Source organism: Astatotilapia calliptera, chromosome 8, assembly GCF_900246225.1.
Source record: "Astatotilapia calliptera chromosome 8, fAstCal1.2, whole genome shotgun sequence".
In the NCBI taxonomy this organism is placed as follows: Eukaryota; Metazoa; Chordata; class Actinopteri; order Cichliformes; family Cichlidae; genus Astatotilapia; species Astatotilapia calliptera.
The window spans coordinates 5,692,881-5,711,243 of NC_039309.1; the positions used below are offsets into that span (position 1 = coordinate 5,692,881).

The following is an 18,363-nucleotide window of genomic DNA, read 5'->3' on the forward strand; positions in this document are numbered from 1 at the left end:
GTCAGGATGGCCTCAGTCTTGTCAGAGGTGTCATCTTATACACGGCCAGTTGTCATCATGCATGCATGCAGCGAGCACATTCCCAGGACGTATATAGTATAATATAGCACTCGAAGTGCCATACTGCACAGTGAGAAATAGAAAAATCGACTTGTATAACTGATTACAGCACATTTCCATTCCCGTTAAGAAACCAGATGATGTGGGGCTGAATCTTAATGTTTGTCTTCCCAGCGGAGCTCAGACTGGCTCCCTCTCAAATCTAAACCCGTCCCAATTTGTTTAGGCTTTTTCATTTCTCTTGGTAATTTACACATATTTATTTATATGATTTTGTTTGTGCGCTTGACGCGAGTCTGTTTTGTTCTGTTTGCGCTGCGGCTGGTGCCTGCACCCCAGCCTTGTTTGTAAACTCTGAGAAAGTGAACGCATGCTGGAAGACATAAAATACTCACTGCTAGGCTTGTGTAGTGCAACTTGACATGCACAGCTGCTGCTGCTTCACAGTCAACTTCATACAAATTCAAATTATCTGGAAAAAAAGGTAAATAGCTGAAAGAATGAAACCATCAGCGGTGCCATAGTGGCATTCTGTGCCTATCTGGAAAGCTCAAGGGCATCACCTTGATGTATCCTTGAGCAGTGTTGCACTACCTCTGGCATGGATGGACGTCTGCTGTTAATGGTTTTTTTGAAGGTTCCAGCAAGTTTGCGTATTACGCTCATTCACAAACATATCAGTACTGATATTGCTGATAAGCCTGCCATGGCTGTGGCCTTCTGGGAGTTTTCCTGTTGCTCCATCACGTATCTGCGAAAAGGAGACCTCTCCCAGGGCTGTTGATATGGCAACAGTAACTGTGTGGGTTGAGTGAAAAGAAGCGAGCGAGGCGGGAGGGGAGGAGAGGGAAATCGGAGTCCCAGATTGCTGGCACAGTTGGATAAAGTTACCCGTGCAGTCAGCCTGCTTGAGTGTGTATGGCCGTGCATGCACACACACACGTATGCACACGCACACACACACTGAGGCACGTTAGGCTCGGCGCCCAGTCGCACCACAGACGCACAAACTCTCCTCTAGTATCAGCATTGCCAGCTCACTCTGCCTAATGTTGAGACACACTTAATTATACAGTAACACACACATTAATAAATGCACACGCTCACACACTGAAAACAGAATTTGCTGCTCCTCTAGACTAATTATACCACCTGCACACGCCGACACACCACACAGTCACACCTTTTCCTCTCTGGTAGAGTGACGTTTGGCGTGAGAGTGCACGCGCACAGAGGAAACTCTTCTCCAGCATTTCAGTCTTAAAGTTAAACCAGCATTATGCACCTGGTCCCTGCACTGGTGACCACTACGGAAAAAGTTATTTTATTTTTAAATAGCTAAATAGTGGTCCTCCTAGGACCTGGCGTCCACATATGTGGACATTTTGGGTTGTCTAGACCAATATACTAAATTTTGCTCTACAAGGGCCTGATATCCACTTACGAGGACATTAATACTGCCACTGTTTTATCAAAATTTAAAACGAATATCCTCATATGTGGCTCTCATTTTTCTTAGATCGGGTAAAAAAAAAAAAAATCTGGTGATTCTTTGTTTTTACATTGACCGGGTCCCAGTCAGCCCAAATATCAAAGAGAAATTAAAAATGCATGCCGTGGAAGAGTTCGGGTCTTTGGAGGTTAAAGTTTCTTGGTTGCAATGATGCTAGATGTTTCCTAGGGTTTACTTTGAAGCACCAAACTGGACCTCTCAGCTATATTTGAGTTTGAGTTAAGTTTTTTAATATAACTGTCTTACAAATTATGTCTTGCTGTGAGGTGTGGCCCATCCAAGAAGCCTGTGCTGGTGATTGAAGTAGTAGTAATTGCTTTATATATTTCTTAATGCTAAATAACGGCTTTCTGTATCTGTGCAGTGGACCCATACATTTGATGGATGCACCTTTTGTTGTTACCTTAACACTCCACCTTCTTGTCCAAGTATGCTCAGTACACCAAAACGAACAAACAAAAGCGACATAGAAGTAAAATTGCTGAAATCAAGGCTTAAAAAGCAGGATTGCACTAACCAATGGGTGATGTCATGGTCCATCATTTATTTACAGATTATAAAAGAGATAAGGGAGTGTGGGTGGTTGTCAACCACCCATTGTTGCTAATACCCGTTAATTCTTTAACTTTGTTACGGTCCTTGCAGGGTATCCTTCTGAAGTTGCCTGCGTGGGCGTGTCCTCTCTTGCCTTAGGTGCCACCTCTTTCTTTCGTACAGCTGACTCCCATCAGCAATTTAAAGTATTTAAGGGCAGAGAAAGGTGAGCTCGGGTGCCAGGATGCCATGTGAGTGGGTGCAGCTAGTGAGCTGCACTCCTGCTTGGCAGAGAGGAGTGTGTTTGGTTACTAACCACTAACCCTGACTTACTTTTCAGTTTACTGACCGACGCTTGAGTTTTGTTTTGTTTCTTTAAATGGTGATAGCGACTTGTCTGTCCGTCTCTTTTAGCTGAGTTATTAATAGAAACTTTAATAAAACTCTTTAATTTAACCATTTTGCCTCTCTGTCTCCTTTTTCCGACCCGGACACTTTTTGTTACCTTCCCTAATCGCCTGGACCCTTTTAGGGGAACACAACAAACTTCCAAAAGGAGCTATCCTTCATCCATCTGTCGTGTCCTATTAGCTGTGAGGAAATGAACAAGTGTCAGGAAGTGGAAGTATACTATACAGCCTCCAGTTTCACAGAATGCACTTTTTTAATAAGCTGGAGAAACGGCTGAATGTGTGTTTGTAAGAATGGGTTAGAAAGAGGCTTAGCTTAGCTGCATTGAAAGCGGTGAGCTGCAGGTCGCTGTCTAAAACCTCAGTTGCAAACTTTTGTCGGGAGCTCTGCTGCACTCAGTGGCCCACCTTAAAAAAGAACAAGAAACAACAGCCATTGGTGCAAAAGAGAAAACTCGAAGAGCAAAGAAAGAGAAGCTAGCTGGATTTGTTTTCCAAACTCAGTCACATTCTTGGCAGCACCTGAACTTGTCCTTGCCAAAGGAGGGTGGGAAGAGGAGGGACATGAGGAGAGAGGAGAAAGTGGAAGTAAGAGCAAGAAAGGGCAAATTGTTCTCCGCCTAGTGCATTAAAAGTTAATATGTCAAAAGTACCTGGAGATGTACAGCACTGTGCACTAAAAGTATAGCAAGGGTGCTTTTAAAAATAAGGCACTGGATTGTCTACACGGGGTTTTTCAGGTATTTGGCAGGCTTTGCTCCGTTCTGTGGATTTAGACAGTCTCTTTGTTTAATTGCGGACTGATTCCATGATGGTGAGATTGGGGCTCTATGAAAGCCTCAGCATCAGATTGCCACAGTCAACTCACCTTCCTCCATGCAAACTACAAGTAACCACAGCAGAGCAACCAAAGCAATTAGAAGGAGGCTGCCAGCAACCACTACACACTCTGTAGGCCTGGTTCAGGAGCTTAAGCAACTGATTTTACAGCAGCTGACATACACATTTTTCACGGTAAGTGTCGAGGGGTCAACAGCTGGTCTCTAGGCATATATGACCTGGGCCTTACTCATGCTGCACTTTAATCTTTGGCCTCAGTTTAGATCTGTATGCAAACACAAGGGTTACTTTAGTTGCAGTACAGTACCTTTAGGCCTGCTGACCATCCTATGTTTACTTTTTTAGGATTAACACAGACCTGTTGGAGAGAGTTCATTTTAATCCAGCTTTGCCCTTTTGTTTTGTTTTTTTACAAGCCTGTTCTGTGTGCATTTATTTTTACTTTTGTCTTTAAAAAGTACCACTGCAATAAAGCTGCCTTTAAAGCGTTTAAAACATAGATTTAACTGTGATGGGAAACAGTAAAGAAAACCATGTTAATAAACTTGCCAGGATCAACATATTCAAATGTAATATTATTGTTTCTTTGGACTCTGAGAACTTATTATAAGCAATTATTTACCTGTCTCAAAGGCTAATTGATTCATCTGTTGAATGATAGAACTAAATGACACGTTTATTGGCAATAAAAAAAAAACAGCTTCATAGCCGCAACCTTTATTGATTATTTTTAACGTTAACTGACGCACAAATCAAGATCAGAACAGACGGCATAGCAGAAAGACACAAAGGAAGGACACAAAACGTCTGTTGTTTTTACTTGAGCCTCGTTAAGATTTATGGGCTGTCTGCTTTAATGGGACAATAAAATGTTAAGAATAGGAGACTTTGTACTGTTGGGAGCGACGAAGGGGAGGCTGGCAGCATCATTAGCGACTTGGCCGTGCCCTGCTAGTATTCAAATGTCTCATGTAAATTTATGTCTTCCATTGGTCTTCAGTTTCGGTGCCAGGCGCCAGCGTGATCTGCTGTGGTGTGCTGCTGGGCTTCCCTTTAAACAGCTACTGCTGACATGCCGCTGAGCAAGGCAGCTGACCTTTAACTGTCCACGGTTTGTTTGAACACTGTAATTGGGCGGCTACTGAGGTCGAATGTGTGCTCAGACTCCTTAATCTGGGTAAACAAAGGTTTTAAAGTATTTCCAGCATGCCTGTCTGTATGTGAACTGCCTCTGCTGACTTCTCTCTGCTCGCTTGCCTGTTTCAGCAAGACCAAGCAGCATCCTCGTGGGCTGAAAAAATGAATCCGATGTTAAAGTGCAGTTCTTCTTATGTCCACTTGAAGCTGGCTCCATAATGCGAGTCAGTTCACACAGGCTCTCATATTAGTGTGTCCAACACTAAATTTCTCCTTCACAACAACCATGCAACTTTTTCATTAGAAGTCTCCTCTGTAAGAAATCCTTGTTAGGGGCCACGATAGGTGACAGGTGGATGCAAATACAGGAGCCATCTGGCTTCACCTCACATAATTAGAGAGTCTGAAATGAACAGCTAGCGCGTGCTTGTGGTGTGCTGCCTGCCTTTTGACGCATTTGTGAGGTAATGAGCTGACAAAATATTATGGCCTGCTGTGCGTTTAATTGCATTAAAACCCCACCCAAGAAGTCTGTTCTTGAGTTTGGGGAAGTTCTGGTGTTTTATTCATCGTTTATTTATCACTAATTACCACAACTTAGTGTGTGTGTCTGTTATGAATGTATCCATGCAGTTTGTGGATGAACCTTACTCACCAAGTTCTGTTAGTTAGTCCCTTCATCTAAATATGGTCAGTTTTGACTACAACAACACCAAAGGTAGTATTAATTAGGATCAATAAGGGCTTCAAAATGTTTAAGTCTGTGAGTTCACAGTAGTTATGTCCTTTTTTTTGTTTGGAGTCGTTTTTTTTTATGCCTTTTTTGGTAACATGTCTTCTTGATGATTGAATAGCAAAATAAACCGCGGTTCTGCTTTCCTGTGAGTGCTGTTCTACCAGCTTTATCGTCGCCACGATCGTCAGTGAGAGTGGCATGTTCAAAGTATATGGTAAGGACAGATGGTGAAGAGGCGACGAAAAAAATTGCAAGGGCATAAAATTAAGAAAAAAGAAGAGATGACAGAGATAGTTAATGCAAGGATTAAGAGAAATAGCAGTGGTGGTTGGGGGGCAATATGCAAAACTTGCAGTATGCATACTTAAAGACAAGTGCATGCAAACTGAATGAGAATGCACTGCAGTTATACAAGAGGAGAAACTCTTTTCAGGGTTTTTTGGAAAACTGGGGGATTTAGCATGTGTTGTGTATCAAAGCGTTTGATATACAAGCAGTGAGACGAGGGCTCTTTTGGAAATGAAACCCTGTTGTTACGAACCAAGCAAAGAACATGTGTCACATTTTAAAAAAATCCAGTGTTTGTTTGCTTGACATCTGAATTAAGGATACATGAGGCAAACCAAGCGCACCTAATTACACCCGAACGCTCGCTGTCAAAGTACGTCAGAGTTCGAACTGTTTGTAACGAGAGATTCCTACATGCTGTTTTTCTTTAAGAGTTTCCTGCGGCGCCTGTCGCAAGCTGCTGACTGAGTTGTTATTGCTTCCACCAACGTAAATAAATGGATGTATGCACTTTCTGAGTAGTTTCTGTATTTGTCCTTTACCTGACGAGCATGAAACCTTGAATCCCCATCTGTGTATACACATGGATGTTGAACATTAACATTTTTTGTGTATGCAGACATCTGTGATTGTATATACTCGCAACCACAAGGTCACGCTTAGAAGAATGGCCGCAACAGACATAATTTTGTTGCTTCGCCGTGATCTATTAGCGCATATTGATAATTCCCTGGCAGTAATTGGCCTGGAGAGAGACCAAGCATGAAATATGATGTCTTTGCCTTTGACTACTTTTAACCCTGAGGTACTAACACCTCCTTCCTCCTCCCCTTTTCTACCACCGTTTGCTCTATGATCGGACTGCATCAACAACTTTGCCCTGCCCCTTCTTCATTACTTAACCACTAATTGCCCCGGCAACCCTTGGGATTCGGGAGCACTGACCCCAACGTCTGCTGTCATGGTGTGAATTTTAATAAGGGCTCTCTTCAGGAGCTCAAGAGGCTAGGCATGCATGCACCATCATCCTCCACTGCATTAACACTGGCATTTACATTATAACTGCTGCAACTACAGGGAAACTACAGGGAAAGACATGTTTATGCTTTGTTTTTAATGTGTGCTTATTTCACCTCAACTAATTTCATATTTTAAATGAAAAGACATGTGTATAAACTTTTGTACATGAATATCTGTACTAGTAGGGCCTTTAGCAAGCACCATGTAGGCTTGACTGCAATCCTTATGATTTAATTAGCTCTAAATCAAAATGCTCGGGCAACACATAAGGGTGCATATTTTCTCCTAATTAGACACTGGACATTTTGACATTTAAATAGACACGTAATTGGGGTGGGGGCATATTTTTAGACTTGCTCCGAAGCGTCATTAGGGTTGTCAATCTTAGCCTTGAACTGGTTTTTAGAGGTTACAAACTGCATGCAGAACCATCGAGAACGTGTAACCAAACAGATTTACTGCAGGTTCTAGATTTGCTGAGATAGAACAGTAATGAGGGTGTGTACAAAATTGCTTGCAAAGTTCCTGATGCATTCCTGAGTCATGTGCACAGGTAAATTTACTTCTAACTGACATGCATGTGTGTGTTAGTGGATCTGACCCATAAACTGAGGTGTGCTGCTTCATAGTGACGATTGGTCAAGATTTACAGGCTTCACTTTGTAATCTACTAGGTTAAGGGTCAATTTTCAGCATGCAAACGTGTGAAAAACACATGATAAGACAGTGAAGGTGCTCTGGTGGTTTTGTCTCTATTGCAGATGTGCAGTTGTGGTAAACAAAGAAAGAGAAGTTTCCTTTAATTATGTGAAATAATGAGGGTGTAAACATTGATATAAAAGGGCATCAATTTCATGGATATTTGCTCAATGCGTCCATTAAATGAACAGTTTTCAATGTCATATTCTGCTAATGAATGAATGGATTAATAATAGGCCAACGGTTTAATTCAAAGATTTGTTTTCTGCAACAATCCAGACGTGCTCGACTGCAGTTTGTCCTCTTTCGTGTACAAACAAAGTCGCATAAATCCTGCGTTTGCGCGCGAAACATTTTTACGAAGTGTTTGTAAATGAGGCCTGTCATCGCCTTTTCGCCTGGGATACCACAAACAACGCAGTCGCTTCATCAACAAACATTCATCAGACCACTCGAGCTGGTTTTACGATCGCATCGGTCATGCGAGGGTTTAAAAATATTGTTCGTTGACAGTATAACGGAAGACCTTGAGTGACACGAGACGTGCATGTCAGATGTGGCAAATCAGTTTCTCATTGATGGTTTAGAAGCTGGAAGTTTGCAATTAGACATAGATGCAGCAACATCTGCATGTCAAAGCTGCACGACAGCTTATTCTCACATGAACTGACTGCCAGCTGATGTAGAGATAAAAAAGAAATGTCCTTTTATTTTATTTCAACCACTTATTTTCTTTTGATTTTCCCCAAATCGATACATATTAACAATATCCACATTCTCCATTGTCATCCACCTTCATTTCCTCTGTTTTTCAAGAGCAGAGGTACCTTGATTTTTCTTTAATTTTCTCGTTTTTCTTTCTTTTTTCTGGCCTGAAACGGCATAGAAAGAGTCATGTTTAATTAATTCTGCTTCTCCAGGCATCAACATGCATTCGCTAGTTATTCTTTTGATGCATTTTAAAGCATGCAATTAAAGGTGAACCCTGTTTGAGGGGAAAACGCCAGCGTTTGCAGGTCCAATTAAAATTTTGAGGCCGTACTGGAAAGTGTGCTAGTCAAGGTAGATGAAGCTGAGATGTGTGAGTTTTAAAGAGTGTGGGTGGCTGTGCATGCTTCCTAGAATTCCTTGAACCTAAATTTTGGAAGTCTTTTTCACATAAAATGTCATCGCATCAATATTTGATGAATGCACAGTCATCAGGATCTTTATGAATGTGTCATCTTGTCCATCAGAAAACAGGATCTAAAGAATGTTATGAGTGTTGTAAATCACTTGGAGCAAATGTAGCTGCATGCTCTGCATGCATGCATGCAAAATTAATGTCGAAATCTTTGAAAACTAAACTTTGGGATACTGGTTTGTCAATAAACTTCTGCTGCGTTACTTTATACCGTACTTGTGACAAAGTTTTTCCTTTTATACTGTGACTGCTGCTGCTGCAGGCTCTTCTTCCAGAAATCTCATGCGGTAATGCTATCTTATGATAACACTGGCATCATGGTACAACGATTCAACAATACTGGACACATTGACAAGACAATCTATGACACATCATGATGTCTGTTTAACTAAAGGTAACTGGATTCTGGTTTCTGTGTCAGTGTGCCTATCATTATCATTGTTTAAAGGTGTTGGTTGAAATTGTTTGCTTTATGATTAGTGCACCGATTTCCCCGTGAGATTCTTCCTCATCACTGCAAGTCGATGTAATTGACACCACAAGGAGTCATGAATGAATGAATCTGGGGCACATTCAGTGTGAAAACAGTATGCAACAGTTTGCTACAGTTTTAAGGTTGAATAACTCACTGAAAAGGTGTGCATCAGTAGGCAGTGAGCATTAGTTTTCTCCTTTTTTTTGTTCTGTTTTTGGGTGTGAAAATCATGCCTATGTATACGTTAGAGAGCATTTACTATGTTTTGGCAGGCTAAATGGATGGACACTGGTGAAGTTCAAAATGTTGTATGAGGTGTTTTGATGCATTTCAATAGCTGCAGTGACCGCTATAGGGGGACTTTATGATATAAAGTGGATTAGTGTGTAATGGACAACCAATGAATGTTAGAGGTGATTCTCTTCCCTATACTCTGTCTCTTGGCTGACCTTTACTGTTAAATAAAGACAAGAATGCTCAAATTTGGCACAGTTTTCATTCACTTTCAGTACACCAGGGGGATTAGCCTGGAGAAGGCTCCACGAGAGACGTTGGTGGCCTATTTTCAAATCAAGGAGTAAGGTTATTGTGGGTTTTTTTTGTATGTACAGTAGTGGTAGTAGTAGCTTGGTTTCAACGAAACTTAATTCTTTCATGAAAATTCTTTCTTTTCACATTTTATAAGTGGTCAGAAACTTGTAAATAACTCATGAAAGAATAAAGTTACGTTGAAACCACACCATTGTTTTTCTTGTGACATTACCAATAAGTTTGATGTGTCGCATGACCCTCTTCCTATTGAAAAAACAAAAGCTGTATCCAAGATGGCCGACTTCTAAATGGCCACCATGGTCACCACCCATCTTGAGGAGTTTGCCCCCTCACATACGTATACTAATGTGCCACAAACAGGACTTTAATATCACCAACCATTCCCATGTTATTACGGTGTATCCATATAAATGGCCCACCCTGTATGTTCATGTTCAAAATACCCGAATGAGAGCTTTGACAAGCTCTACCTCGTCCTGTTATTTGTCTTCGAGCTCACATATAAGTAGGTTTGTTTTGTCTTCATTCCAGCTTTCATCAGCTTTACTTCCACTCTCCATGTACTGTATATATTATCCCCAACTTTTTTTCTTGGCTCTTAGTCTTTCACTTTGCCCCCTTTCATCTTCCCTGTTTCATGCTGTCTTTCCATAGCTCAAGTATGCATTGTACACATTACTGGCCCTAGACCACTTAAAATATATTTTCATGCCCTGACCTTGGATATAGGGAATATTTATACAAGCATAACTTCCTGAATTGGATCAAGGACGAATGAGAGCAAACAAGGACACAGTTAAGATGAAACAGGTGAACGTTATAGCTTGTGGACAGGGGGAGATAAGTTTTATTGCAAAGTCTAATGCGATGTCACTTTTTGACAAAGACTTATAGAACATTTCTACAGTCACACATACACACACACACACACACACACACACACACACACATATATATATATATATATATATATATATATATATATATAGGGATGTTCTAAGTGTGGTAGGGTAGCAGATACAGCCTCACAAGTACTTAACAAGCTCGAGGCTCAATCCTATCTGTGATTATGATACCGTGTGCCACTTTGTGTTGCATAAACTCACAGGTAGTGAGTTTATAGAAGAGAGAAGTTGTGGAAGAGTTTGTCAAACATGGTGCCGAGTTTGGACGATCTGTTTAATGACTCAACAGTCTTTGTAGTAACATGAATTAAAGTTAATGCCTGTTATAAATCAATACAAAGGTTAGGGAGCTCTCTGGGTGGAATTCAGAATTTACTGTATGTCCTTTTAAAGGTTGAACGCTTTAAAGAAGCCTGGTCAATAGCAGAGATCAGTAAACAGCCCGTGTTTTTTGATTTAACACTAAAGGAGTGTTTTTAGAGTAACTGTTTTTAAACGGTGTGAAAACAGAAAAAATTCACCACCATCAAAGTTTTTGGAAGCCCATTTTTGGTAGGACCATAAATGGTATGAAAAATAGACTTAGACTTTGAATCTGAAAAGTGAAGCCAATGTGGAAGTGTGTTAAACCTGCAGTCTTTTTAATGGCCAACAGGGGACAAGTGCTGCAAAAAGTCATGTAGCCAGTATTTGCAACCAGTGACTGCACTCGACTACTACTGATCCACGCTGCACAGGACCCAGCTAGTGAGCCCACTGAGGCCCAGGCTTGTGTAGCTCTTTGGGGCTGAGCTCGGTTGGGCCTAGCCCCATGGGCTCATGCCTTGTTGCAAAAGTTGCTGGAAGTAGCCAAGGAGAGGAGACTCTACCCCTGTGATCTGGACTCTGGAGAAAATTGATGGAAACACTTGAACATTAAAAAACTGACAGTCTTTAGTTTTAGGACTAAAAACTGGAAGAAACTCCAGCAGTGAAGTCCAGGCCTCCAGTGCGGGAAATCTTACAATTTAGAACAAATTAGAAAAAAACATGCACAAGCACTTCCCTATAACTCGCTGTTGGCAAACACAATACAGTGAGGAAATGTAGAGAAAAAATGAAGAGGATGTAAAAAGGTTCACAACGAAGTAAAAGTCGACAAAGAGCAGTGCCTCTGCAATTAGCGATGCTAAAGCAAGCAGAAGAAAAGCTCAGATGGCACATAGTTCCAGGGCAACCACCCCAGTGGGTACTTACCCTCTTATAGTTGCCAAAGCTTTTTAGTCCAAAAGAAGCTGTTGTAACTCCTAACCAGAGGCTTGAAGCACTATTTCTACAAATATACCCCGAAACTAAACCTGCAGCATCATTATAATTTACAATTCCCTAGAGCCTCGCTGTTTATAGATACAGTGAAGAAAATGGAAAGGAATAGGGTCCAGTTCTAAAAAGACTTGTCTTGCTCTAATAGCATATGGTACTTGGATGTAATTTCAGTTCCTAATCAGACAATACTCTGCTTTCAGATTTTGAGCTCATTGTTCCAGTGTGATAAACGACTTATTGTTTGTGTTACAGACACATACTGAGGTTAATGCCACTTGTAGTGGTGATCTGTTGATGTTGATAGAGAGTAGAGCTATGATAAAGCACACTCCATTTATATTTGATATGCAGTTTATATCACTCCTGTCCTATATCAATATCACGCCACAGTTTGCCCTGTTGGTTTCAGCCTTGTAGACTACTCCGCTCAGTGTGTGTGCGTGTGTTTTATCTTTAAGTGTCTTTAAGTGCCTACTTCATGCCTAATGTTTAGTCTTTGTGGGGTTCTTGATTAAGGTTGTTTTGTTTAACAGATGTTTATTAAAATTTTTAGCTGATGATTGTACAATGTTTGCAATGTTAATAAAACCAGTTTTATTATTCTCACATACAACTCTGCATTCAGAAATTTATCGGTGGTTGGTAAGGGCCCAATAATGCAAAGTCCAGCAGCAATCCATTTGAATCACAATCAGAATACTTTATTGATCCCTGGGGGAAATTATTTTTCGTTACATATATATAGGTGAGCACGGTGCCACGGTGGTTAGCACTGTTGCCGCACAGCAAGAAGGTCCTGAGTTCAATTCCAACATCAGGCCGGGGTCTTTCTGTGTGGAGTTTGCATGTTCTCCCCGTGTTTGCGTGGGTTCCCTCCGGGTACTCTGGCTTCCTCCCACCGTCCAAAGACATGCAACTTGTGGGGATAGGTTAATTGGAAAATCCAAATTGCCATTAGGTGTGAATGTGCGAGTGAATGTGAGTGCGAATGGTTGTCTGTCCCTGTGTGTTGGCCCTGCGACAGACTGGCGACCTGTCCAGGGTGTACCCCGCCTCTCGCCCTATGACAGCTGGGATAGGCTCCAGTACCCCCCGCGACCCTGAAAAGGATAAGCGGAAGCGAATGGATGGATGGATGGGTGGATGGGCATCAACACACATACTGCACATTTGTCAGCTGCACATCCATGATGTGAATCTCCTGTGTCTCCATTGGACAACAACCATGGCACATCCAAAGTCACCTAAATCACCTTTTTTCCCTGAATTCTGATGCTCTGTTTGCTGCCATGTGTCTGGCTTATTAGATATTTGCATTAACAAACAGATTAAATGGATAGTGAGTAGATGCACCGTATATAGTGTTGTGGAAGTTTTCCATTAAATAAAGCCTGCAGACGAGCGGTGAGCGGTAGCTAACATTCTTTAATCACAAAGAAAGAACAGAAAAACCTGAGCTTGGTGGAGAGCCTGCATGACCGCGGGGCAGACGGCCAGCAGAGTCTCCCGAGCCTAACATGGCTCTCAGTTAAATACCTTCTTCAGGAACAAAAGGCAGTACACAGCTGTTTCACACCTTAAGGTTCACACTCCCTTGCTACCTCAGAGAAGAGTCCGTCAGAGAAGATACAAAAGATTCTTCCTGTGAAGTTGTCTGCTTCCCCCAACTTCCTTACTAGACCCCCACCATTTGTCTTACTGTATGAGTGTGAGACATGTTAAAATCCACTGGCACCAAGGCATCATACAATAAAATAATGTTATTAATACATAATTAAAAGAAATTCCTATACAATCAGCAGACAGATGGAGCAGTGGGCCTGCATATATACACCTCTGCAAACATAAGGAAAGAGGAGATGGAGGAGATATTTACTTACCTATGTCGAAAATTGCATCTTTATATATTAGAAGAACATAGAAGTCATTTAACTTTATTTGCATGCACTGATAAATGATGTAGCCTACCTTCATTAGTGGTCATGCTTTTACAGATGAACATTGGTCTTTAAATTATTTTTAAGTGGAGGAAAATGGATTGATATGCAAAATGATTTAAAGAAATCTTGGTGCACCACCACACATTTGGATTTTATCTTGCACTCTTACTGTTTTCAGCAACCATCGGTCTGATATTATCAGATTCAGGGTTTCACAATCAGTCACCTTCTGCTAATATGGCCACAAAATAACTGATAAAAGCCTCATTTTCCTGTTTAGAAAGGTTGTTTTTAAAACAGTATTGCACACAGCATATTCTCTATGTTAGTAATACTAATTTGGTCTCATTTGTGGCCATTCTTGTGCTCTGTGTGTGCTCTGTTGTTAGAAAGCTATCGAATGAAGGGTTAGCAAAGGAAAGAAAGAAGCCTTCCTTTAACAACAGAGGGAGGAGGGCAGGGGTTAAAGGATCAAGATCCTCTTAGTACTTACACAAACACACATACCCTTTCACGGATTCAGCTGCTAATCTTAAAACTACTTAACCCTTTGCAAGAGGTGACGTTCTCTAAGCAGTTTTCCAGGAACTAGTAATGGCACCAGTAACAGCTGAACGTGACAGAGTTTCTGACCTTCAGACCAACTTATCCAGCTTTAACTTTGTGTGTGAATGGGAAAAAAATCTATTTGCTTCTGCATGCATGAGTAAAAGCCTCTATTTCTTATGTCCAAGGGTCATGTAATGGTAGATGGAGTATGAGTCTCAGTGGATTTGACAGCTTAACTCAGTGGTCACAACATGTGGTGAAGTACTTGTTTGGTTGTAGTATGGCCACATCCTTGGTGAAACAAATTCAGAAGACTTTTTTTGATCGTTCGTGGCACAAGACCTCAAACCTGGCTATTTTTTAGCTTTTTCTTGCCTGTAGACTCGGTCTGGTGTCCCGTTCTCACTTTATCAGTTGTCTGCATTCATGCAGATCATACATTCAGATGGGTAGTTAAATAATGCCCACTGGGAGGGAGCGCCAAGATAACAACGTGCACCAAAATGCCTTATGTGTGGGATAATTGTAGCTAAACTATGAAGTAGTCTGGGTTCAGTTCCAAGCTCCTACAATTTGCATGTCCTAGGGCAAAGGCGCTTACCCAACTGCTCTTTGTGGTTAGGCCACTGCCTTGTATGACTTTCTATGACTTGCTGCCATTGCTGTTTGTGTGGGGTTTTTTTTTTTGGGTTTTTTTTTGTACGTGACTGACAGGCAAATTGTAAAGCACGTTGGGTAGAAGTGTTGTATAAATGCTTTCTGTTTCAAAGCAACATGTCAGGTCTCGGATCAAGTTTGTGTCTCAGGTTTTGAGATGGGTTGGGTTTTACAGAGTTGAGGTCTGATTTCTGTGTCTACCTTGGTTCCTAGTGATTCAAATCTTGGGATCATTCCAGTGGCGGCTCCTGAAAAAAATCTCAGGGGGGGCAATTTTTATGATATCGACTAAAATGACCCATTTAATGAGTACATCAAACAACACAATTTAAATTTAAATTTAAAATGAACAACCATATTCTGGCCATTTGTATAGATTTGTAAAAATGAACAACCATATTCTGGCCATTTGTATAGATTTGTAAAAATGAACAACCATATTCTGGCCATTTGTATAGATTTGTAAAAATGAACATGAACAGATTTTTTTTTTTTTTTTTGAATGAATGAAAAATAACTATTGAAAACAACAACTGTAAACTGATTGGGGGGGTGGGCTAAAGAGAGAAAGAGAGAGGGATGGAGAAAGAGAGTAAATATGGTTAAGGGTTCTTATTTGTACAAGAACTTTGCTCGTCTGTCTTTCTGAGTGGCAAATTTCTCGATGACCCTGGTGTTGAAATCAGGAAGTTCTTGTGTGAGTTTTTTCTCTATGGACAGCATAGCCAGAGCGTTGAGCTGATCCTGAGCCATATTGTTTCTCAGGAAAGTTTTTATCCTCTTTAAAGTAGAGAAACACCTCTCCGATTCTGATGTTGTCATTGGTGTGGTGATGAGGATGTTAAGAAGACTTACAGTTTCGGTGAATGTGTCTTGAAGGTTGTTTTCCATCAGAACCTGATAGAGCGCCAGCGCACCACTACAACTCTGAAACTCCTCGTTGTCGTAGATCAGGGACAGTTCTGTTTTAAGTCTGGCTTTGTCCAATGAGGGATAGGCTTCCACTGTGGTTTGTAGTGCTGCATCTGGAAAATTTTTGCTGTGTTGTTGGAACAAGTCTCCTTGCAACAGAGTGGCGCTGACAAGGTGCTTGGTGAAAGAAAACCTCTCCTTGGCATGGCTCATAATGGTGTCGCACACCTATCCAATAATATATAATTGGTAAGAGTTAGATTCAGTGGTAAGACTTTGGCACATGTCTCATGTTAATCATTATTCTGAAAAAAAAAATCTGTCCATAACAAAACAAAACAGTCATGACCACTATATCAAATGACATCTGACAGCATCGTCATTAGATTTTATCTGATGATCCGATTTAAATCAGACCAAGCAGCTAGTGCTTACCTCCAGTGCCAAATGGTGTTGCCTGTCTTCCCCCAATGTTCTCCGTCTCTTTGTGGGTGGGTCTTGAACAGGTCCCCTGTACTCCTCATCCACAACCAGATTAGGAAGTGCCTCCCTGATCCAATACATAAGTTTCATTAATGGCTTCTGAAAACTGAATAGGGATATATTAACCAAACACAAACCAAACAAAGGTTGTGTTCTAATTACCGGGAATTACCGGATTTAATTAATAACCGGACCTGGTTTAATGGCTGGGGGAAAACCAGTGCAAGTAAATAAAGGCCCTGGCCATAATTTCAGGAAATAGCCTATGGTATAGGCTACATCAAATCATTACTGGGAATATACTTCATCAAATATACTTAATCAAATATTTTTCATAAAATTACTTCAAAGGCTGATATAAATCAAAATTATCTGAATTCCATTAAACATTTAAGTCACAGAACACAGAATATATGCAGAGAATTTGATAGAATCTATGCATAGATAATTAACATTTATTCTAGGTTACATATTTATGCTTTTATGCCTACCTGATAGCCTGCATGCGGCTGATGAATGTCTGGGTGATCCCTGCGATGGTGACAGAATCGATGTTTCTCTTCTGTAGGTGGTTATACAGCATGTCTACATGTGGCATTATCTTGTGAAACAAGGCCAGGAAAAAACAGAAAGCTTCGTCTTCCAGCATTCTCACGAAACCACCGGCATCTCTCTTTGTAGGGGCATCAAATCCTTCACTGTTACGGATGGTCTGAAAACACCTCACCAGATCGTCTTTATGTTCATACACTGTATTCACAGCACGACTGTTGAAGTTCCAACGGGTTGCCGATGCACTTGGAAGTCGGTGCGCCACCACCTCGTCAAGCACTGCAGTCCTCTTGCTCGATTTAGTAAAAAAAGAAGCGAATCCTGCTATGTCGGAAAAAAAGTGACTGATTTGAGGGATGTGGGAGGTTGCTTGTTGCATTACCAGGTTTAACTGATGGGCATAACAATGTACGTAGTGAGCGTTAGCATAAATGTCCTGTATCTTACGCTGCACTCCTCCAGTGGTACCCCTCATTACAGCGGCCCCATCGTAGGCCTGGGCGATCAACTTTCTCTCTTGTCCCTGGGGGAGGATGAAGCGCAGCCTCTCCGATAAGGCACTGGCTATTGCATCTGCACAAGCATTGGGTAGCTTGATGAATTCAAAAAAACGCTCTTGAATACGGTTTCGTTGGTCAATGTATCTTAGCACCATGACTAACTGACAGTGTGTAGAAATGTCAGTGGTTTCATCAGCTTGAATGGCTAAAAACTTCGCTGCCTTTACTTCTTCCACGATCCTTTCTCTCAGAACTGCCAACATGCAATCCAGGATCTCGTTCTGGACTGTTTTCGAGGTGCCTTTAAATACAGTAGCATTTTCAAGGTGTTGCCTCAAGTCGTGATCAATTGATGCCATCAAGTCGACTAAACCTCTAAAAATCCCTGGATTGTCTGAGGAATCACTTTCATCATGTCCCCGCATTGCTAGCTCAAAAGCACCACAAAACTTAATACAATCGATGATTTTAGATAAAATATGACGGTTTTTATCTACCTCTTCGTTGTGCCTTCTTAAAGCAATCCGATGTCCATCATCTAGCTGCGCCGCTATGCTAGTTTTCCCTAGCACAGCTAGCTTTACACTGTTGTCCATATGAACTCGTGAGCTTTCACGTTTTCTGCAGGGGCGCAATTTTAAGCGCCCCCAAACCATTTAATTCAGCGACGCTGATAGGTCAAATATTTATTATTTTCCCCTGGCAACCATTTAATGATAGGCTATTTCGCTGCATATCAAGGGCGCTTTGACGAGCGCCCCAGAAGAAGAAAAACACCGTTTGTTGGTTGAACTTTAATGAGTCAGCTGGTGAAAATGTTAAAATACGCCTGGCTGTATATGGGCACACACATAGTAAAACTATCATTGATGAATTTTTTAAAAATATATATTTTTACTCCTCCACATTTGGGGGGGCGGAGCCCGAGCGCCCCCTATGGGCCAGCCGCCACTGGATCATTCTCTCCGACACATTTTTATAGAGCATTGTAGTGAAAAAAGTAACCTTGACTCTGTGACTGCAGCTTCTCTGATATGAACACTTCCAGATTTCTCCAGCCTGCTGTCACAGGAAACTCACTGTCAGTTTGGACTCTTAGGACTAAAATGAGTG

General features: G+C 41.3%; 2 protein-coding genes across 3 annotated transcripts in view; one reads left to right on the forward strand and one right to left on the reverse strand.

Annotated features, from left to right (window-relative positions):
- LOC113028102 (thyroid hormone receptor alpha-B) overlaps nt 1-18,363 on the forward strand; it is a 161,278-nt gene that overhangs the window by 103,729 nt on the left and 39,186 nt on the right. The window lies entirely within an intron of this gene.
- Nucleotides 15,356-18,214, reverse strand: LOC113028099 (zinc finger MYM-type protein 1-like). The gene is made up of 3 exons (XM_026178089.1): nt 16,690-18,214; nt 16,151-16,265; nt 15,356-15,943 (listed from the first exon to the last, which is right to left on the reverse strand). Exons 1-3 carry the CDS (start codon nt 17,904-17,906, stop codon nt 15,416-15,418), a joined length of 1,860 nt encoding a protein of 619 aa, XP_026033874.1. The 5' UTR covers nt 17,907-18,214; the 3' UTR covers nt 15,356-15,415.

What these genes read in the sequence shown, in the direction of transcription:
- LOC113028099 (XM_026178089.1), bottom strand. Translation starts at nt 17,906, where the DNA reads ATGGTTTGGGGGCGCTTAAAATTGCGCCCCTGCAGAAAACGTGAAAGC. An exon ending in AGCCGCATGCAGGCTATCAG is followed by an intron (nt 16,266 to 16,689) that starts GTAGGCATAAAA and finishes GTATTGGATCAG; the next exon opens with GGAGGCACTTCCTAATCTGG. An exon ending in AACACCATTTGGCACTGGAG is followed by an intron (nt 15,944 to 16,150) that starts GTAAGCACTAGC and finishes ATTATTGGATAG; the next exon opens with GTGTGCGACACCATTATGAG.